Source organism: Vicia villosa, linkage group LG6 (assembly GCF_029867415.1).
Source record: "Vicia villosa cultivar HV-30 ecotype Madison, WI linkage group LG6, Vvil1.0, whole genome shotgun sequence".
Classification (NCBI taxonomy): domain Eukaryota; kingdom Viridiplantae; phylum Streptophyta; class Magnoliopsida; order Fabales; family Fabaceae; genus Vicia; species Vicia villosa.
In genome coordinates, this window is record NC_081185.1 from 30,237,064 (window position 1) to 30,259,827 (window position 22,764).

General features: G+C 35.4%; 2 protein-coding genes across 3 annotated transcripts; both read left to right on the forward strand.

Annotated features, from left to right (window-relative positions):
• The first annotated feature begins 2,894 nt into the window (after window positions 1-2,894).
• Window positions 2,895-8,001, forward strand: LOC131609069 (4-coumarate--CoA ligase-like 9). Of its 2 annotated transcripts, XM_058880708.1 has the most exons (6): window positions 2,895-4,030; window positions 5,127-5,316; window positions 5,816-5,958; window positions 6,808-6,875; window positions 7,040-7,142; window positions 7,281-8,001. In XM_058880708.1, the coding sequence occupies exons 1-6, from the start codon at window positions 3,005-3,007 to the stop codon at window positions 7,407-7,409; spliced, it is 1,659 nt and encodes a 552-aa protein (XP_058736691.1). In that variant the 5' UTR covers window positions 2,895-3,004; the 3' UTR covers window positions 7,410-8,001. The 2 variants fall into 2 exon arrangements, with proteins under 2 accessions (XP_058736691.1, XP_058736692.1); XM_058880709.1 differs by lacking the exons at window positions 6,808-6,875; window positions 7,281-8,001.
• A 1,602-nt stretch (window positions 8,002-9,603) lies between these two features.
• Window positions 9,604-21,091, forward strand: LOC131609070 (protein TPLATE-like). The gene is made up of 7 exons (XM_058880710.1): window positions 9,604-10,919; window positions 11,606-12,202; window positions 15,130-15,491; window positions 15,846-16,149; window positions 17,061-17,183; window positions 19,235-19,690; window positions 20,307-21,091. Exons 1-7 carry the CDS (start codon window positions 9,792-9,794, stop codon window positions 20,814-20,816), a joined length of 3,480 nt encoding a protein of 1,159 aa, XP_058736693.1. The 5' UTR covers window positions 9,604-9,791; the 3' UTR covers window positions 20,817-21,091.
• Window positions 21,092-22,764: the final 1,673 nt, after the last annotated feature.

Sequence of the window (22,764 nt, forward strand, 5' to 3'; positions counted from 1 at the left end):
TTCTTTTTATATAATTTTTATTTATTGTATTATTTAAAATAGGATTAGGCTAATGACTAGGGTTTAGGATTTCTCCCGATTTATTCGATCGATTATCTCGACTATTCGATTTAATAGATTTAATTGATTTAATTACTTTAAAAATCACAAAAATCCTAGGAGATTATTCAGGTATTAGGGTTTGCCCAATCCCACTGGCCACTTGGCCAAAGTTTTTAGGATTTAATTTATTATTCGTCCCGACTAAATCTATTAGTCGCAATGATTAATAATCGATTAATTTAATTAATCAAATCCAATAATGAAAACGTCAGTTCTAACTCCCCTTTAACGGATAAATGACGGGTGAATATCTATTTCATCCCGCCTTCGAATTGGTCGATTCTCTATGTCGTACTGATCAAATATCCAAATAAAGCAATAAAATACAAAAAAAAAAATGAAATTCATTATCGTGTAATAATCAAACCTATTGATTATGAGGGATAACGATAAATAAATTTAATTATACAAAAATTAAAATACTTTATTTGCTGTTCGTGACGATCAAATCTATTGATCAGAATAACCAGCAATACATTATCTAATCCGTTAACTATAATGATCGAATCTATTGATCATCGCAACTAACGGTAACATATTAAACCAGGGTTGTACGCCATCTAAAACACACTAAACCACGGAACTACAAAATTCATCTCTTCAACACTGTGATGTTCAAATCTACGATAAGGTAATTCAAAATACCTTCGAACTTTGCATTTCAAAACTACGACAGGCCATTCAAAAAGCCTTCAAACCATATCATATCAAACTCAACAACTTCATAATCAATTCTAAGGCGTACAACCCTGTGCCCGAACTACGTTGACTCTGATTCTCCCTAAGGAGATACGTAGGCACTTGGATAACCAAGGCGAGTCCCCCTCCCTAAAATCTCAATTCACTTAAAATCTCAATTTTGCCCTTTTCACTTCTTTAGCTATTATCCTAAATATTTTAGCCATAAGCCTTAACCTTAGATACAAACCTTAGGAAAGGGTTGAGGGTGCCTAACACCTTCCCTCGACCTGATTATAATAATCTTACCCCGATCTCTTAACTGCGTAAGGTTTCCTATTCGCCTTGGTAGAATAGGTGGCGACTCTAAAAGCTTATTTTTAGGGCAGGTTGCTACACCTTGCTCCCATGTCATTGCATCATGTTCACATACTCACTTTGATGCATTATCATTGGTATCAAAAATTTACAAGGTATCAACGTTGCTCAACGTATACGATAATTACTTTCCGGTGGTAGCGATTGAGGCATATTGGTCTGTGTACAAGGGGGAAACAGTTTGGCACAATGATTTAATGCGTCGGAATAAAAGCGGTCGACCAAACAACAAGCGTATTAGAACCAAAATGGATGCCACTGAAAAAATGCAGAGGAAGTGTAATATATGTCGTGAGGTAGGACATAATAGGAACAAATTTCCCAATCGTGGATCTAGCTCCACAACATAGTTTTTAGGTTCAATGATATTTGTAATTTATTTTATCAATGAAATGGACTTTTTTTTCCATTAATCAGATGAGTTACAACACACATGACAAACAACATAAACTAGGACTAGAAATAAAATTTAACCTAAAGGCAACATTTGAAAAGACAACACAATGACTAAAATAACAACACAACAAACAATTAAGGCTTAAATACATTTTTCGTCCCTGTAAGTTAGCGTGTTTTTGGTTTTCGTCCCTGTAAGTTTTTTTTTTGGGTTTTAGTCCCTATATTTCAGTTTCGCATTCGTTTTAGTCCCTAAAAACAAAATCCGCAGAAAATTTCACAAGAAAATCCGCAGGTAACCTGCAGATTTTCCTGCGGATTTTGGCTTTAGGGACTAAACCTCAAGCAAAAAGTAAGATATAGGGACTAAAACCCAAAAAAAAAACTTACAGGGACGAAAATTAAAAACACGCTAACTTACAGGGACGAAAAGTGTATTTAAGCCAACAATTAAAATCTAGGAAATTACAGCGGTTAAAACAATGTCATATGATCCATCCATTATTTATTCAGTATCAAGGTCGGTTTTCACATCAACCCACCAACGGATCGTCTCTCTGGTCATAAGCGACACCCTTGTTCTAAGCCTCTGGATCCTTTTGATTTCTTCCCCGGGACTGTACTCCCCTTCTAACTGTGACATCAGAGTCCGCTTCGGGTTGTTAAAGGTACGGATGTTCCAAAACGTAACCGCCATAGGGGATTTGACCTGGAGAAAAAATAACATGCCCATAACATCTTTTGTATTTCGGTGCTGGCACAGGACGGCTGGATGATGTTTGTTGCCATGACTCCGGCCTTATGCGAGACATGATCAATAATGTGAAGTGAAAATGGAAAAATTGGAGGAGAAAATAATGATTCTTGATTGCATAATGGGCTGCTATTTATAGGCAAAGATTTGCACACAATTAAGTGTTGTCGCCACCCAAGGAGGCGACCGGGACCACTGCATGCAGGTAAAAAAAATAATATAAAAAAATTGAAAAAAAAATAAAGGGGAGGTGTTGTCGCCTGGGTGGTGACGACAACACTCAGCTTTTGTACATAGTCGCCAGGCCCATTGGCAACATCATTGGATTTTAAGTGTTGTTGCCACCCCCTGGCGACAACGTGTTTTTTTTTTAAAAAAGTTGCCATTTTTGTAATTATTTTGAAATACTTGATATTTCTAAAATTTTTAAATAAGTGGTTATTCAAAAAAAAAATTTCCAAAACGGTCCATATTTTAAAACTATATTATTTTGTTTTAAAAAATAAATTAAATTGAATTTTATGGGTAATGACAAAATAGAAATTAGTTGCGTCCAATAGTGGAACCGCTTATACTTTTTTGGAGTATGTTCCGTGTTTGCTTCAATTTCAATAGGCCAAGGCACATACATGACAGAACAACGTCCTTTTCGAGAATCAGCCTAATCCTCCACTCAAAAATCTCAAACTCACTCTCATGGAAGAAGACAACAACTCTAATCCGATCGATCCAAAAACCGGGTTCAACTCCATATCCAAAACCTTCCACAGTCTACGGCCCCCACTCAACCTTCCTCCACCATACGCCTCCATCTCCGCCGCAACCTACATTCTCTCCCTCCGCCACAAATCACCTTCCTCCGACTCCCTCACTTTCCTCATCGACTCAACCACATCTCACCAAATCTCTCACTCCATCTTCATCCAACGCTCACAAACCCTCGCCACCAACCTCACCACCCTCCACGGACTCACCAAAAACCACACCGCATTGGTACTTTCCCCAAACATCATCCAGGTGCCAATCCTCTACTTCGCACTACTCTCCATTGGCGTGGTCCTTTCACCCGTTAACCCAGCTTCCTCTCCCTCCGAGATTTCTCACCTCATTAGCCTCTCGAAACCGATCATCGCTTTCACGACGTCGTTTTTGTTTCACAAACTTCCAAAACTCTCACTCGGAACGATTCTCATTGACTCGCCCGAGTTCGACGCACTCACCACTGAAGATAATAGTTCACCGGTATCGGTATCGATACCGATACCGCCGGTTGTTAATCAATCGGACGTGGCTGCGATTCTGTACTCCTCGGGGACCACGGGGAAATCGAAAGGCGTAATGCTGACTCACCGGAACATTATGGCGTCGGTGGCGTCGTACAATGCCGTTAGGATTCCGACGGAGAGTCCTGCCGTGTGTTTGGCTGTGGTGCCTTATTTTCACGTGTATGGTTTTACCTACCTTTTCAAGTCGGTGGCTATGATGGAAACGTTGGTTGTGATGGAGAGGTTTGGATTGGAGAAAATGCTGGGTGCTTTCCAGAGGTTTCGAGTCACTAATCTTGCGGCGGCGCCGCCAGTAGTGGTGGCGATGAATAAAGAGAGAGCGACGGAGGGGTATGATTTGTCGTCATTGAAATGGCTGGCTTGTGGTGGTGCTCCGTTGGGAAAGGACAACTTGGATGCTTTCAAAGCAAAGTTCCCTCAAGTATCCATTCTCCAGGTTTCTTCTCAAACTTTCCAACTTTTTAACTTCTAGTGTGATAGGGGACGTGTAAAGTGGGCTACTGGGTCCCAAATTTGTTAAGGTTAAACTAAAGCTAAATAGGGCGGCATAGAATATTTGTCCGGTTCAATCATGATTAAGTAGGGCCCTTAGTTGTTTTTCCATTGTTAAACTAAGGCTAATCTACGCATTGCATCCAAACTCTTGAGACGGCTCTGTATGGTATTGATGTATCTGGCTCAAATCTTGAAGCATCCTCTAATCAGTATAAGCGGATCTGATTTGGCCATCGGATATCTTTCTATGCCTCACGGGCTTAAGGTGTAATTGAGTAGTCTTTTACATGATACACTGATTTAGGCAATGTTTGCTAACTGGATTGGGCTTGTTGCAGTCCGGATTAAAAACTATGATAACTAGTGTTATTAGCGGCCGTCCCGTCCCGATAGTATGAGTAACTACATTTGTTACAAAACTGAAAATTGTTACCTAAGTGATCACAAACAGACTGGAATGCTTCTGGCCATATTGTGGACGAAGAGCAAACCACGTTTGTGAAAGGGAGACTAATTAAAAATAACCAAAGGTAAGAAAGAAACGGATGCTTGCTCTAAAATTAGACATGAACAAAGTGGTTGATCAGATTGAATGACCTTTTGTCAATTCAGTTTTACTAACTAATTAACTATGGGCTTCCTGAGTAAACTGATAGACTGTTTCAAAAAAAAAAAACTAATCCGGTAGAAACTATAATGTCATGCATAACAGTTTTTTACAAAGGAGCTATTTGCAGCTTTGAAATGCAGCCAAAACAAGTAACTCTCCTATTTACTATAAAATGCTGCACCAATATCATATTTATAAAATCAGCAGTTGGTGTCATCATCATTTGCATAGTGGCAAATGTTATTCTTTCTGATAACAAAAAGAAATTGTTATTCCTTAATTTTGTTTTATGAATTTATTTTGAAAAAATAATTGTTGATTAATTTATCCATCAAAATTATCAATTAACTTGATGATTTTTTTTTCAATACCTTATTTGCATTTGTAATAATTATCTTAAAAGATTAATATAATCCTTTTATTATAGGGATATGGGTTAACTGAATCAACCGCAGGTGTTATCCGAATAGTAGGTTCAGATGAGGCTAGACGAGCAGGTACTACAGGTAGGCTGGGATCAGGGATGGAAGCTAAAATAGTGAACCCCAACACAGGAGAGTCCATGTCTCCTGGTGAAGAAGGAGAACTTTGGGTTAGAGGACCTCAAATAATGAAAGGCATGCACATTCATAAATGCAAGAATACTTTTTTTTTGTCTTTTGTGTTTGTTTTTTGTGAAACTAATAGTTATTGCTACTTAAATTACGAGTTTAATTGTAATTTTTTTCAATATGCATCTATTCACATCTTAACATGTAGATAGTTGTGGAGGTAAAACTGTTTTATCAAAGTGACATAAGGGTTAAGATACTCTCTTTTTCTCATTCTCTTCATTTTCTCCATTACTATAATTTTGTATGTAAATAAAATAGCACACGGTTTTAAAACATGTGACATATATTTAATATTTATGTGACTTTATTTATACACACAAAACTATAATAATGGAACTCTCAATTTCTTAAAGAAATGAAGAGGATCTCTACTCGTGAATCATGATATAGTTGGATACATGTGGTAATACTTTTTTACAGTGAACATACCTATCAATCAAACTCTTATATTAATGCCAATTTGCTTTGGTATTTGGTAATTGGGCATTTGGAATTTTAGCAGGTTATGTTGATGACCCAGTGGCAACTGCTGTTACTTTTGTGGATGGATGGTTGAGAACTGGCGATATTTGCTATTTTGACAACGAAGGTTTCGTCTATGTTGTAGACAGGTTGAAAGAATTGATCAAATATAAAGGTTACCAGGTAAACTATCTGCTTCTTTAGTAAACTAGTGTTTTTTTATTTCTTTTATAAATTACAATAGTTGTGAAAATTTATGGTTTCCATTCAAAGAATAAAATTGGATCTTAATTCCCTTATGTGGGCTCAAAAATGTCACATGGAAATTAAGAACTTCCACATATTTTCTCCCAAATGCAAGAACCTTATTTATGCTCTTACCTTACTTTAAGTAAGTTCTACAATTGTTGAGAATGTGTTCAATGAAAAATAGTTCTCTATGTGACTGTCATGTCAAGCTACTTCAAAGGCTACAAAATCTTTAGACATGATATTATGTGCTTTAAATGATAAGAATCCTCCACCGGATCCAATCTAAAATAAAAACAAAAACTTTAGCAGAAAAACTTTTTAGTATTTTATTTTTTGCAAGTCATGGATACTTTGTCCCCTTAGTCATTTTGTCAGGGATTTGATACTAACCATTGCTATGGAAAAGCATCTGTTGGGAGATGTCAATTCTTAATCAATTTTAATTAATTTGAGGGATTAATCTTTGCAGTTGCATGTAGGGATGCATTGGATAACAAAGAAAAAGTTAAAATACTGCAATATGCAATTGAATTTTATTGTTAAAACTATGCAAAAATCATGAACTTTCATGTTTTAATGTTAAATCCATCTGAGTTATATATCAAGTATGACTTGGTAGTTGAGGCGAGGACTGGAGAGTTAAGGAGGAGTTGGGTGATCTGGAGATTAGATTAGCGGTTCTTATCCCCCCACCCACAATATTAACACTATCATACTGACATTTTGTCATTCCAAAAAATATTATGACGGGTCTGTTTCTTTTTCCTACAATATTGGTAGGTGGCTCCTGCGGAGCTGGAACAATTACTCCAGTCTCACCAAGAGATAAAAGATGCTGCAGTTGTTCCGTAATGTCTTCATTTCTTCACTAGTCTCATGAATCCATTTTTTCTCTCTTTCAATTTCTCACATAAAATAATCTTTCATAAAATATGTTTTTAGAAAAAGGCAAGTTATAATTTGTGCTATCTAAGCTAGGACAGAATGCATAACCTTTGAAAATCAACAACAGATACCCTGATGAAGATGCTGGCCAGGTTCCCCTGGCGATTGTGGTAAGGCAACCTCAAAGCTGCATGGGTGAAGCAGAAATAATAGATTTTGTAGCCAAACAGGTGCTATTTTCTTGAACCTTTTTATTCTTCTAGTTGATATAGCAGTTTTCTTTTCCAAAATCAATAAACTTCCCTGTTTGCTTGATGAAAATATAAATTATTATTGTAATTTTATCTGTATTTTGCTCGAGTTTGTAGGTTGCACCATACAAGAAGATAAGGCGTGTGGTATTTGTCCATTCCATACCTAAGAATGCATCAGGAAAGATACTGAGGAAGGAATTGTTGAATAAAATTCTCGCTCAACGAACATTTCCTAGGTTATAATAATGCCTTTCACGGAAAAATGCCCGTGTTAGAATCTGACAAAAAACAGACGACAACGATGATAATGATGATGGGATGACTATAATGCTCTTAAGTAGAAGAAGCTTTTTCAGTGGAGCTTGCAGAATAACCACCAATCAAGTTAGGGTTGATACTATTAAACTATCTATGAATGAGAGAAATAAAAACCACCAATCAAGTTAGGATTGATACCATCAATAATGAGAATTAAACTCAGGAACCCTAGAACCAATAATGATACCACCAATCAAGAACCAGCTGCAAAAGCTAGGAATAAAAGGAGAAAGGAACTCTAGAAACGAAGTATAGCTAGGAAACTTCCTCAATAATTGGAAGGAACCAGAGGAGAATAACATTTTGGAGAAAAAAAAATCAATTTAGTTGGCTATTGTTTGTAACAACTGCAAAATTAAAAGGAGGGATAATGAATTGAATATTGACAGGCAAGATCAAACAAGTATTTGTACAAGCCTGTACTAGTTTAATATTGGTGCAAAAACTGATAACATTGTTGGTGTATAATTACTGTTACTAAATTATTAGTAACAATTTTTTCTCAGTAATTTATTGTATAATGATAGTCACAAAATCTATTGTTCATTGAAGAAATAAACCTATAAAACTTTAGAAATGAGATCTGCTAGAGTCAATATGCCGCATTCACGCCTCCGATATTTTTCTGGTTATTAGAAAAGATCAAATGGATAAAATTTAAATACTAATTTTAACTTTTATTACATAAAAAATGTTAAACTTTAAATTGGTGAATGCAAGGAATCTATTATAATACTTAAAAAGGTTAAGTAACTTGTAATTACATGATAAGCCAAAATTGATTTGAGATTTAATTGAGGCACACCCTTATTTTTTTTTTTTGATATTTTATAATTATTTTATTTATTATTTACAACCTAAATTACAAAACCTTAATTATTTATATGTGTACCGTTGAATACAAAGAGTTCGGTTATCTTGCCAATGATTTCAAACAACATAACATAATAACATTCTTTGAAAACCAAAAACACCACTACCGAAACAGTGCCATAAATTCATGTAATATATATTTTTGTCATTTCATCATTTTGTTCTTGCGAGTTTTATGTCATTCCATTATTTTGGTTTCGATCTTAACTTGCAGTTGATGTAAAATTGATTTCAATTCATTTGATTCATTTCGTTTTTATTTCAATGATGAACAAGTTATTGATGGGATAAAAGTGAGAAGACTGTATTTGTTTTTTAGTTTATTTCTTTTCTTCTTTTATGTTCGAACACCGTCTTCATCATCTTGAAGTATTTGTCTTCATCAAAATATTATGATGGAAGCTTGTATTCACACCTTGGTATTCCTATATCCCTTATTTCTTATTAAATCTTCCAACTGCATGTAGGATATATAGTCCACATCCCACTCCCAATTAATTTAAGACACATCTCCATTAATGTACCATTTAATAAAATTCTCTACTAATATTCTAATATGATGAATTCTTAACCTAATGGATTGAGTCTGAGCTGGTCTGAATAACAAAGTAAATTTTACAATCAGAATACATATCAAAACAACAAGAAATTGAACACATTCAATGAATTTCACAATTAAACTCTAAACTCAGAAATAGAAACATGACCTCACAAAGAAAGAGAAATTAATTAATATTCACAAAGTCACACGCCTCACACAAAATTTCACATCTTCTTTCCTTTTCCATGACGGGGGAATGTTATTCATCGTATGCTTCTTGACCTTCGTAACTTAGGAGAGTAGGAGATGGTGACCTTCATATGCTTCTTGACTTTCGTGAGAGCAGAAGATGGTGACCTTCATATGCTTCTTGATTTTTGTGAGAGCAGGAGATGATGTGAATAGAAGGTGATATAGCAGGAAAGATGAAAAATACGAAAAAGATGTGAGTGAGACGCGTTTCAGAGAGTTGAAGTTCTTGTAAATTGGAAGAAAACTAATAAAATTTTATTAATTTAAGTTGTTAAAAATAAATATATATAAAAAGTATTTGTATTTTTATTTTATTAAAACATTATTAAAAAAAATTTAAAATTTAAAAAATTGGATCAACTCGTTAATATGAGTACCAAAATACTGAATTTTTTAAAAAGATTAAAAATTAAGAAAAAAAGCAAATAAAAAACTGCATATAACCAGAAAAAAAAAAGAAGCTCAAACAAAGCTATGGTCATTTCTATTCTTTGAATGAGATTTGAACTAGACCAGTTAGTTCACCACTATGGTCATTTCTCCCCCAAACATCATCACCATAATCCTTCACTTTTTTCCCCACAGTCTTGAAAACCAAAATATTACATGATTCCATTCCACTTTCTCTTAGTTTCATCCAAATGGACATCCTCTTTGCCCAGATCCAAGCTGACCTCCGCTCCAACGACGCCCTCCGTCAATCAGGCGCACTTCTCCAAGCTCTCCAACAGTCCGCCGCCGGTCGCGACATCGCAGTCATCGCCAAGTCCGCCGTCGAAGAGATCGTCGCCGCCCCTGCCTCCGCCGTCTGCAAGAAACTCGCATTCGATGTCATCCGCTCCACACGCTTAACTCCCGATTTATGGGACACTGTCTGTACCGGCATCCGTAACGACTTCCATTTCCCTGATCCCGATGTAACTGCAGCTGCTGTTTCGATTCTCGCCGCGATCCCTTCTTATCGCTTAGCCAAACTCATTTCCGATTGTAACAAAGAGATCTCCGATTGTTTCGATTCCCCTAGCGATAATCTCAGATTCTCCATCACTGAAACCCTAGGTTGTGTACTCGCTCGTGACGATCTCGTCACACTTTGTGAAAACAATGTCAATCTTCTCGACCGTGTTTCCGCTTGGTGGGCTCGCATCGGTGCTAACATGCTGGACCGATCTGATGCTGTTGCGAAGGTGGCTTTTGATTCAGTTGGCCGGCTCTTTCAAGAGTTTGGTACCAAGCGGATGAGTAAGCTTGCTGGTGATAAACTAGTTGATAGCGAAAATTCACTCGCCATTCGCTCTAATTGGGTTTCCTCCATGGTTGATTTCGTTTGGAAGAAGCGTAGGGCGCTTATGGCTCGTTCCTTGATCTTGCCTGTTGAGAATTTCCGGGCTACTGTCTTTCCGATTGTTTATTCGGTTAAGGCTGTTGCCTCTGGTGGCGTTGAGGTCATTCGGAAGTTGTCAAAGTCTTCTAGTGGTGGTGGTGGTGGTGCTGAGGTTGATTCTGATGCTCAGAAATTGGTTGGTGTTTCGGATGTGGTTACGCATTTGGCTCCTTTTTTAGTTTCCTCGTTGGAACCGGCATTGATTTATGAAGTTGGGATTAATATGTTATATCTGGCTGATGTGCCTGGAGGGAAGACGGAATGGGCATCACAATCTACCATTGCTATTCTTACCCTGTGGGATAGGCAGGAATTTGCTTCTGCTAGAGAGAGTATTGTTAGGGCTGTTGTCACCAATCTTCATCTCCTTGATCTTAACATGCAGGTGATTGACAACTCTAGTCTTATTCAAATACATTAATTGCATATTAGTTTCAAGGTTTTAAAATTGGATCAGTGCCTAGACAAGTTTTCTTTTTCTTTTAGTATTGTTGATGCATAACCACCAACTTCGAACACATCAACCATATTTGTTATGTCTACAATTTTTCATATATCAAGGATCGTGGCGTCATGAAATCGTTGTGGCGTCACAAAATCACTGTTTAGTCTTCCACAATTACCAATTGAAACTTTGATTACTTTATTTCTTTACTTCACCAGGCTATGCATTTCCTAATAATATGTAGAGGTTTATTTTGGCTTATGAATTAAGAATGGCATCGAAATTTCGGTAGTCATATGCACATATCCGGTTCAAGCTTTACATCTCTAGGCTATGCATTTCCTAATAATATGTTAAGGTTTACTTTGGCTTATGTAAGGACAAAAGTCACAAAACATGCTAATTGATCAAGATTTTAATTATGCAGATATTCGGTTCTCATCTTTATATTAGTTATTATGACATTGATGTTTTGTGACTTTTGTCGTTAGCTCTTGAAATGTCTTTTATCCTGTATCTTTTGTGATACGAATCTTCTAAAGTAACATTGGATGTTTGGTCAGATAAAATTGCTTGTTTTTGATGCAGAAATGCTTATTATTGTCTATAACCGTGTCTTCTTGCAGGTTTCACTCTTCAAGAGACTACTTTTGATGGTGAGAAACCTGAGAGCAGAATCAGATCGTATGCATGCTTTAGCTTGTATTTGTAGAACTGCTCTTTGTGTTGACCTATTTGCTAAGGAAAGCGTTCGAAGAGGTCAGAAACCTCTTGCCGGAACTGATATTGCTTCCCTTTTTGAGGATGCCAGAGTGAATGATGATCTTAAGAGCACTACAAGTAAAAATATATTTAGGGAAGAGTTAGTTGCATCACTAGTGGAAAGTTGCTTTCAGCTGTCTCTGCCTTTACCTGAACAGAAAAACTCAGGCATGGAGGGCAGGGTCATTGGGGCCTTAGCATACGGAACTGGTTATGGTGCATTAAACTGGACAGAACCTTCTTTAGAAGTGGTCGAAGTTTGTCGGCCTTGCGTTAAATGGGATTGTGATGGACGCACCTATGCAATTGACTGCTACTTGAAGTTGCTTGTTCGGCTATGCTGCATTTACGATACGAGGGGCGGGGTAAAAAGAGTCAAAGACGGTGCTTCTCAGGACCAAATTTTGAATGAGACTAGATTGCAAAACTTGCAACGTGAACTTGTGAAGGACTTACGTGAGGTACACAAACTATAACATCTTATTTTCAGCACTGCTTTCATGCAAAACATTTATTTTTCTGACATTAGCATATCTGCGGCAAATATCATTCAAACAATTCTTTTATAATTATTGATATTATTTTAATTGGTAAATTTAGAGTAAAAGACCTTCAACTGTACCCTACTTCTCAAGTTTTTTCTGTTGTGGCTATTTAATCCACTATTAAGGTATCTGTTGCAATGCCATTAAATTTGACAATTAAATTTTGTTGTCGGTGGGTTTGAATTTGTCAGTCATCACTCGGTTATTCTGTTAGGAATCCAGGAGTTGAATGGAATAGAAAGAAAGAACACTTCATTTAAAAAATATGATAAAATAGGAGAGAATCTCTCCAAGGGTTTTTCCTTCACATTAGAAAACACTTTAATCACAATTACAATATTCAAAGATGCTCTCCATACTCCGCGTTTTCTTAAGTTAAACATACTCTCTATAACACCCTCAACTACCTAACTTCTCTAACAAACGATAAAATGTAGTCAAGATCTAGTGTTGGGTCTTAGGATCTTAAGATCCTATGTGCCACGGCTTCCAGAACACGCTATGAACAAAGCAAGATCTATTTTTGTTGCTGTCGCGGTCAAGATCGAGATCTTCATGCTATATTGTAAAGGGACATCGTGTTGGGCTTTTGATTTTGTTGGGCATTTCTTAGTCGGGTCAGGATTTGATAAAAACACATTAAAACTTGCATATTTTTCCCTTTCTAAACCCTTCAACGAAGCGGCTTCCATTCCCCCTCTGTTCTTTGAAATTACAATGCCTTCTCCTCTCCTTACTGCGGCTACGACGACGTCTTCCGTCCCTCCGTGAGACACCATCCTTCATCTCTCCTGTTTTCGTTCTATTTCACTCCTTACAACTCTGTTTCATCTTTTATTTCTTTCACAACTCTGTAATAGCTTCAAATGGTGGGTTAGATGCCTCAACTTGTTTTTATGGATCCTGTCTTTTGAACTACTTATATTGAACTTAAGTCTTTTAAGGATGAGGATTATGTCTTTTGAGTTACTTATATTGAACTTAAGTCCTTTAAGGATGAGGATTATGTCTTTTGAGCTAGGTTGTTAATCCCGGATAGCGGCGCGACGCACCGTACCCTCAAAATGCTTCAGTGGCATAACAAAAACCAAGGTAAATGAATTCATAAATACTTCAAATATGTTCCAACAACATACATAATGACTTAAAAAACAGAAGTTGCAACAACATACATAAATTCAAACAGCACCATCAATATAAGTTTCCACCAAAGTCAAATTATAAATGTACTAAATGACTAAACCAAATTCTAAATGTAAATAAACGTAAACAAAATGACTAAATCACATCCGCGTCTGCCTCATTTTCACTTCTTAGTTCCACCACATTAATATCATCATCTTGCTCATCCCAAAAATCACAAACAATAGTTTTTTTGCTTTGGTCTTTATAGGAGTTCCACCGCCAACCTATGTCAATATTGTCACCAATAGGTTTAAAAATACCTTTATTGTGGGAAGTCTGTGTCAAACTTGCAGAAGATGATGTCATGGTTGCTAATAAAAGAGAAACATAGCAACACAACAAAACAGAGTAAAAATCAGCTGGGAATGGGTGAGAAAGGTGAAGAAATAGATGAATAGGTGAAGAACGTTGATGATTTTGGAAGAACGATGGATGACTTGCTGATTTGCGAAGAAGTTGTGCGAGGAATTTTTGCGAAGATGGCTTTCTGAAATGCAAAAACGCGAGTGAAGAGGGAAACAGCGAAAAACACATGAAATGACCTAAAGCAAACACTTGTGCTTTTATACTAGGTCAAATAAAAGGGTCAAAATACCAGTTTGCCCTTTAATAATTGAAATTTACAAATTTCTCTAAAAACCGCTACAGAACCGCGATTGGTTGCCAAAAGCGTTGCTATGACTCCTCAAGAATTGAATGGAACAGAAAGAACACTTTACTTAGGCTGCCTCCATTTCCATGAACATTGGCACTGCTCAAAGTTCCGGCAAATAAAACCAATTGTTAGGAAGTCAAGAATTGAATGAAACAGAAAGACTACTTTATTTAGGAAATATGATAGAAAAGGAGAATATTCTATTTATAATTTACAATATTCCAAGACGCTCTCTACTCCATGTTCTGTTATTTATACACACTACTCTGGATAACAACCTCAACTAACTCCTAACCAACTACTCTAACAACTCATAACTGCTATATCCTCCCTTTATTCTATAATAATCCTAACCTCCATGGTGTGCTGAATTATTTTTTATATTGTTTGAACCTATAAGATATTTTATGAATCCTCTAGGACATTTTTTTATTTAACACTCTATTAACACATCTGTTGAAATGCAGTAACATTGATTACGAAGTTTTTTTGTTAGTGTGTTTAATTTGTCACTCTTCACTTAGTTTGGCTTTCCACCTCTATCTCCATGATTTGCTGAATTAGTTTTACTTCTACACTGTTTGATCCTGGAAGATATTTTATGAGTCTTCTAGGACTGACATCTATATTTTAAATTTCGTATAAAACCTTTAGGACATGTTTGGACTAGCAAGTTGTTTTTCTGAGCAAAATTATTTATTATGCAACTACATATATGATATACCAAAGAAAATTTCTCTTTCGTTTTTGTTAGAAGAGGATAAGTTTCTTCACATATTGTGAGAATTAATGTAAAATGTCCATTGTAATTATTAAATTTTTATTCCTTGCCCCTTATACATTTGTTCTTTCCTTCCTTTCATTTTATATATCATTTTTACAAATCAATTTTAAGTAACTTGAGTTTCCTCAAACACTTGAACTTTTTTACTCATATTGTGCATAATCACATATAGGTGTTTTCTGGACTTCAATTGCATATTAATGGCTGTGAATGTAACAGGTCAATACACCAAGAATATTGGCCCGCCTTATATGGGCTATTGCAGAGCACATAGATATAGAAGGATTGGATCCACTCCTAGCAGATGACCCTGATGACCCTCTTAATGTCATTGTATCCAATATTCATAAGGTTCTTTTCAATGTTGATTCAACTGCAGATACAACAAATAGAGTTCAAGATGTACAGGCAGTTCTTATATCTGCTCAAAGACTGGGATCACGCCATCCTAGAGCTGGACAGTTACTTACTAAGGAGCTTGAAGAGTTTAGGACCAATGCTTTGGCTGATTCTGTCAGCAAGCACCAGTGCCGTTTGATATTGCAAAGAATCAAATATGCTTCAGGTCATCCTGATAGTAGGTGCGAATATTATGACTGTACATTACTGCCGGCATCATCAATCCAGCTATTTACACTGTCACCAATCTTTATTCATTTCTGTGTTTCCTCAGTTCACTCTTTCTTTTTCCTTTTATGTGATCTTTTCCTTGAAAATCTAGTTTATTATCATTGTAAAATTTTAGTTGTAATGGTGCTGGTTGTAGAAAAGCTTCTTGCTGTTTTATTCCTTGCTTGTTAGTTGTTACTTGAGTTTGTGCTTATTGGTCATTTCTGATATTAACAATGTTCTATGGCCTTTATTATACTAAATCATAAATTTAATCACTTCTATTGCTATTATGTCTCTTATCATTATTATTACCCTTTCCTCAGGTGGGCTGGTGTTACAGCAGCCAGAGGGGATTACCCATTTAGCCACCACAAATTAACTGTTCAGTTTTATGAAGCATCTGCTGCTCAGGACAGGAAGTTGGAAGGATTGGTTCACAAAGCTATTTTAGAGCTATGGAGACCTGACCCCAGTGAACTTACCCTTTTGCTTACCAAAGGAGTTGATTCTACTTCACTTAAGGTTCCTCCTACTGCAAATACTTTAACTGGAAGCAGTGATCCTTGCTATGTTGAAGGTTATCATTTAGCAGATTCAAGTGATGGGAGGATAACTCTGCATTTAAAGGTCATACCCTCAATTATACCTTTCTTTTTCAATTTTTAGGGTTCCTTACACATTTAAGCAGGCTGTACTTTTATTTTTGCAATGGTTGTTATATTTCCCTGTGAAAGCTCAGATGAAACTTGATGTTAAGCTTAGTAGATTAATTTTTACCTAAAAAAATGTGACGAACCATTGTATCTTTTGTTTTCAGATACACACTGAAAAATTGTTCTTGTTTAGTGGAAGAACATAACATATTTAACAATACAATCTTGTTATTTTTTGAAAGCTCATGTTCCAGCATATTTGTAAGAAAGTTGCATTAGTGTGTAAATAGTATTCCAGTAAAAAAATTACAACTTAAAAAAAAGCTGTAAATTATTCCATTTAGGCATGCAGCAGCTTCCTATATTCATAACTTCTTAGAAGAAATAATGATGTTATTTACTTGTGCCCTGGTTATTTTTCTATAATCTGTTGATAAGAGATCACAATGTTTTCTAGAATTTCTCAGTAGTTCCATTTTTAAATTATAAATATCATGGACAAGGATATTGTTTGTTTTTTGCACAGATTTTATCTAATGGAAGCTCATGTTCCAGCATATTTGTAAGAAAGTTGCATTAGTGTGTAAATAGTATTCCAGTAAAAAAATTACAACTTAAAAAAAAGCTGTAAATTATTCCATTTAGGCATGCAGCAGCTTCCTATATTCATAACTTCTTAGAAGAAATAATGATGTTATTTACTTGTGCCCTGGTTATTTTTCTATAATCTGTTGATAAGAGATCACAATGTTTTCTAGAATTTCTCAGTAGTTCCATTTTTAAATTATAAATATCATGGACAAGGATATTGTTTGTTTTTTGCACAGATTTTATCTAATGGAAGTTAAAATCTTTCTCATTTACTTTAAATTAAAAATGTTTCAGGTCTTAAATTTAACCGAGCTCGAATTAAATCGGGTGGATGTACGAGTGGGTTTATCCGGTGCATTATATTATATGGATGGTTCTTCTCAAGCAGTGCGGCAGTTGCGTAATCTTGTTTCACAGGTTGCTTCTCCTCTAAATTGCTTATCTCATTCCAGTTTGAGATGGCTATTTTGCATTTGTATATTCTTGGCTATTCTCTCTCCTTTTGTTTTACATGTCTAGAAAGTTTCGAGGGATGTGTCTGTCTGCCTAGATTGGATTCAGACTGAGGTGTCAAACACGTTGACCTTATGAGTTCGGCCTATTTTATTCTTTTTTAATTAAAGTGTAGCCTGCGCCTGCCCCATTTTTTTGGACCAATGAAAAAACATGGCCTGGCCCAATATTTTTTCCAGGCTAATCAGGCACGACTTCTGACACCTCTAGAACATTTATTCAGTTGAATTCACTAGAAACTTACTTCTAACTATATTTTAGTTAATTGATTGATGAAAAAAGTATGAGAAGGATGTAGAAAAATTAACATGGTAAACATACAAAAATGTACTACGACGTGATGGTCTCAGATGGATCAACCAGACTTACATTTAATTTTCATTGATTTGAAAAGGGCGTACGATAGAGTGCCTATAGAGATGTTATGGAAAGCCCTAGAGAAGAAGGGGGATAGGATTGCCTATATTCGGGCTATTCTTGATATGTGTGAGGTGGTCTCTCAACTAGTACGAGGGCACAGTGGAGAGCCGGTTGATTTTCCCATAACAATAGGATTGCATCAAGGTTCAACCCCAGCTCTTACCTTTTTACTTAGTTTGGTTGTTCTTACGGAGCACATCCAATAGGTAGCACCGAGATGTTTGATTTTTGCAGAAGATATAGTCTTACTTGAAGAGTCAAGGGAGGAATAAATGAGAGCTTGGAGAATATCAGCCATGGCGGTTTTTGGGGTCGCTCTAATGGTAAATATCGGCCAATATTGCGGGTTTTTCCGCCATAATCCACTATAATGGTAAAATATTTGCAGTATTATCAATTTGGATTCGCTAGAAGTTTACAGCCGGCTAATTCTATATTTGAAAAAGTTAACTAAAGGCGAAGCAAAATATGTGTAGTCACTGAACAACTTGTTTACATTTATATGTTAAGTTGTCCTAATTTTTAGGATTTTTTTTTTTTTTTTTAATTTGCTTAATTTATTGTGTAAATAATCAGCTCCTTGTGTTTTGTTGGAGTTATGAATGTGGGATTGCTTTTAACTTCATGCATATCTCAAGAAAAAGATGCCAATTTTTTAGGCAAAGGATTTATTCAAATCTACGATGATCAATTGTAAACTATCAGACATGTTGAAGGACAGTGGGGTTGGATTCTAAAACAGACACTTTTAGTGGCGGATGGTTGTGAAATATTCTTACCGAGTGTGGAAAGAAATATAGGGAGATAGTGTCATGGTGAGGGGGCTATATTGGCATCCTGAAGTATAAGGGCAAAAACTCATTTGATCTTTTTGGTTTAGTAAATAATACACTTACTTGAAACTGTTTTGATCTTGGGTTCTTGTCAAGGGGAAAACACTTGTAATCTTTCTCACTTAACAAACTCTTCTGTTCTAGGGTTCCTACCAGATTCGACATAAATTTACTCCCAACTATTTCTAAGTTTGAAGAGGTCTAAAAAAGAAAGGAATGGATCACAAATTTAAATAAAATGTAAACAATACGGTAAAGCAAGAATCAACACCAAATGAAAATGACACCCATCCTTGTAGTAGTAGCTCTTAAGTTTTTATTTTTGAGGATTTCTATCTTACCTGTAGTTGTTTTTCCTTCCTTTTTGTAGTTCTTAGTCTAAAGTTGATTCTGCCCCCCACCGAACTTGGTTTTGATGCTGACCATGAGCATAAGTTTGAAGTCGCCATTTTGTGATAATTGTCTCCCTTCTTTTGTTATATCCTTGCAGCCTTTAAGGTGATGTTACCTAATAATTTAGAGTGTAGAACTTGACAGTATGTAAATAATGCTGGGTTATTTTAAATTCTGTGCTAATTATTAATTTTAAACAGTTCTATGGGTCAAGGTTTGCATTGTCTCTTTGTACAATAATCCTATACTATTCTTTGATTTGTAATTGCTTCTTGATCCAAATTCATGGGGATGATGTTACCTTTTCAGGATCCAGTGCTGTGCAGTGTGACAGTAGGTGTTTCCCACTTTGAAAGATGTGCCCTTTGGGTTCAAGTGTTGTATTACCCATTCTATGGTAGTGGTGCTGTTGGAGACTATGAAGGTGACTATGCTGAGGAGGACCCTCAAGTCATGAGACAGAAGAGAAGCTTAAGGCCTGAGTTAGGTGAACCCGTGATTTTGAGATGTCAACCTTATAAAATTCCATTGACGGAGCTTCTTTTACCACACCAAATATCACCAGTTGAGTTTTTCCGACTTTGGCCCAGTTTGCCAGCTATTGTAGAATACACTGGTACATATACATATGAAGGGAGTGGCTTTCAAGCTACTGCAGCCCAGCAGTATGGTGCATCTCCTTTCTTGAGTGGTCTGAAATCCTTGTCTACCAAGCCATTCCACAAAGTTTGTTCACATATTATCCGTACAGTGGCAGGTTTTCAGGTCTGGATTTGCTATCTTAATATTTCCCCCCTTCCTTATCATGCTTTTCTGTTTGAAATAATTAAAATTTTTTTTGTACCATTCATGGATTTGCCTAAGGTGCATTTAGCCAAACAGTTTACTTACATGTTTATTCACTTTATTGAGTAAGTCTTATCATAAAGCACTTATAGATTAACTATTTGTATAATCAAAGAGTGTGGTTGAACTGTTTTCTAAATTGTAAGTTGTTTTCATAAGCTATATTATGCATGACTTTATAAGAAAAACTTAAAACAACACAAACATTCCGTAATTCATAAGCTATTTTCTTAAATAAGCAATTTTCATAAGCTCTCCCAAACACTTACACTAGTGCATATGTAATAAAAAGCCCAGATAAGCTATAAAAAAGTTCTTCAAAATGCAGTCCTCTTAAAATTTAGCTGTGTCACTAATAACTATTCAATGTGTTAACGGTTCTTACTTTTATTTTCTGAAACATTGAATATGTACCTTAATCTAGAGAAAATTGGCGGACATAAAATAGGATAAAAAGTAATAGACAAAATAGGGATTATATGCACTTTGTCATGTGAATTTGCTGACCCTTTTCCTCTGTCCTATTTTGGAACAGTTGTGTTATGCTGCTAAAACATGGCATGGTGGCTTCTTGGGGTTGATGATTTTTGGTGCAAGTGAGGTGAGTAGAAATGTGGATTTGGGTGATGAGACGACAACCATGATGTGTAAGTTTGTGGTACGAGCATCTGATGCATCCATTACTAAGGAGATTGGATCAGATCTTCAGGGTTGGTTGGATGACCTTACTGATGGTGGGGTGGAATATATGCCTGAAGATGAGGTGAAATCAACTGCAGCAGAGAGACTGCGCATATCAATGGAAAGGATAGCCTTGTTGAAGGCAGCCCAACCACGACCCAAGACTCCAAAATCCGACGATGAGGAAGATGAAGAAGAAGAGGATAAAGACAAAAAGAAGGATGGGGATGAAGATGACAAAAAGAAGGGACCTTCAACACTGTCCAAATTAACTGCTGAAGAGGCTGAACATCAAGCTCTTCAAGCAGCAGTACTGCAAGAGTGGCATATGCTCTGCAAGGATAGGAGCACCGAAGTTAACTAACTATTTTTCCATTTTCTGTATTGATTTTGTCATTTTATTAATTTTTTTTTTTCTTTTTTGTTTTGTTTTGTTTTGTTTTGTTTTGGGGGCTTTGAGAAACGAATGAGTGAATATTCTTTGTAATCCTTTTATCTTATTTTACATATAGAAATTAGATAGAAACCGGAATTTGCCCTAGAAACTTGAGTGTATTCTTTGTATTATTCCCTTTTCCGTTTTTTCAGGAAAGCGCTTTGTACATGGACTGGTTTTTAATATATTATTTTATGTTTTAATTTTTCTGTCTAGTGGTTGGAATTCATCTTTTAGAGATGAATAAGTGGAGTGTTGCAGGTTCCGTGCCCCCTGTATCTCATGTCCCTGCCTCCATAATGCCTTCATAACTACTGAGATGGTTTATAAAAAATTATTACAATCTAATTTTGATTTTGATTTTTTTAAATATAATTATTTAAAATATTATTAAATAATATTCTAAATATTAATTAATAAGTTTTTAATTTTGTATCCTAGTCATCGTTACCATCTCATTATTCTTAAAAAATCATACAATATAAAAAAACAAGATGAGTATTTTGGCAAGTTTGCCAAGTATCACATTTTTAGAGTCCTTACTATTTTTACATTTGCTATTAATAGAAAACTTTCTATAATTATCTTTTAAATATTTATTTAATTAATTAATTCATTTCTAACTACATTTTTCATTAATAATAATTAAATTGGGCTTTGGAAACAAACAAAAAACTGTTAGTTTTTTTTGTTATTAGTTAAATTTTAAGCAATTATTAAAATATTTTACATCCACTAATTATCACATTAATTGATAAGGAATCTTAAACAATTATAAGAGTCATTTTTTTTTTTTCGTTTTTTCCAACCAACAGTTATGCCTTTTTGTTTTTCAATCTCACCTAAATCAATGTTTGAAATTGAATCCTTATAATATTTGTTGGCTGTTGAATTCTACCCATATTCATATCTTTGAGCTTTTGTATTCTCACTATTCATAATATATATAAACCCTAAACCATTGCCTCCAATATCAATCAGTTTCATCTTTTCAAACTTTTTTCTCTAAACGCGATATATGTTTCTTCTTCTTCATAAACTAATGATTTAGGTTACTGTATAACAAACTATACCACAACCTGTATCATCATTTAAAATGTAAACCTGTAATAACAACAATTTTAAACCATACATTCACTATTGTACAATTTTTTTGCAGGAAATAGAGGAAATGAAATGGAACATGGAAGGAGAACAGAAGAGCGATGGACTGTGTCTGAGTAGAACCACCATGTTGGCAACACGAAACCACTGTGCTCAGCCCAAATCTACACCGACGTCAACATCTTCTCCGAATTTGCACAACATGCTATCACAATCGCTCACATACGTCGTGGCCATCTGCCCTGCAGTCCCAGACCGTCGTGATCTCTCCGACGACACTCGCGGACTCACCTGCCTCTGACTCAAGAGAAATTTTTATCTAAGAAGAAGAAAAATGGTACATGAGAGAGAAATAAGAGTTTGTTTGATTTTTTTCTTCTATTATTTTATTTATTCGTTTTATTATTTTATTATTTAGTGATTGTCGTGTGTTATGCTGTAATTGGTGAGACTTAGAATCATTTGAAAAAATTAAATTTGATTTTGTACTGTATCTTAATATTAACTTTTTTGATTGATTTTTATGTATAACTACAAAATGCAGCGCTCCCCTTATTATGGCCATATTTTCTTTTTTAATTTTTAATTTTGTTTTATACATTAGTATTATTATTAGATAATTAGTTTATTTAATAATTAGAGTTTATTTTTTATGGTCTGTTGGATCCATTCCAATGCTATGCATACCTCTCCTGTCTTACATACATATACTCTTTTAGTTGTGCTATACACTCTTTTAGTTGTGCTGAATTTAATTATCTTTAAATTTAGT

What these genes read in the sequence shown, in the direction of transcription:
- LOC131609069 (XM_058880708.1), top strand. Translation starts at nt 3,005, where the DNA reads ATGGAAGAAGACAACAACTCTAATCCGATCGATCCAAAAACCGGGTTC. An exon ending in TCAAATATAAAGGTTACCAG is followed by an intron (nt 5,959 to 6,807) that starts GTAAACTATCTG and finishes CAATATTGGTAG; the next exon opens with GTGGCTCCTGCGGAGCTGGA. An exon ending in AAAGATGCTGCAGTTGTTCC is followed by an intron (nt 6,876 to 7,039) that starts GTAATGTCTTCA and finishes AATCAACAACAG; the next exon opens with ATACCCTGATGAAGATGCTG.
- LOC131609070 (XM_058880710.1), top strand. Translation starts at nt 9,792, where the DNA reads ATGGACATCCTCTTTGCCCAGATCCAAGCTGACCTCCGCTCCAACGAC. An exon ending in TCCTTGATCTTAACATGCAG is followed by an intron (nt 10,920 to 11,605) that starts GTGATTGACAAC and finishes GTCTTCTTGCAG; the next exon opens with GTTTCACTCTTCAAGAGACT. An exon ending in TTGTGAAGGACTTACGTGAG is followed by an intron (nt 12,203 to 15,129) that starts GTACACAAACTA and finishes TGAATGTAACAG; the next exon opens with GTCAATACACCAAGAATATT.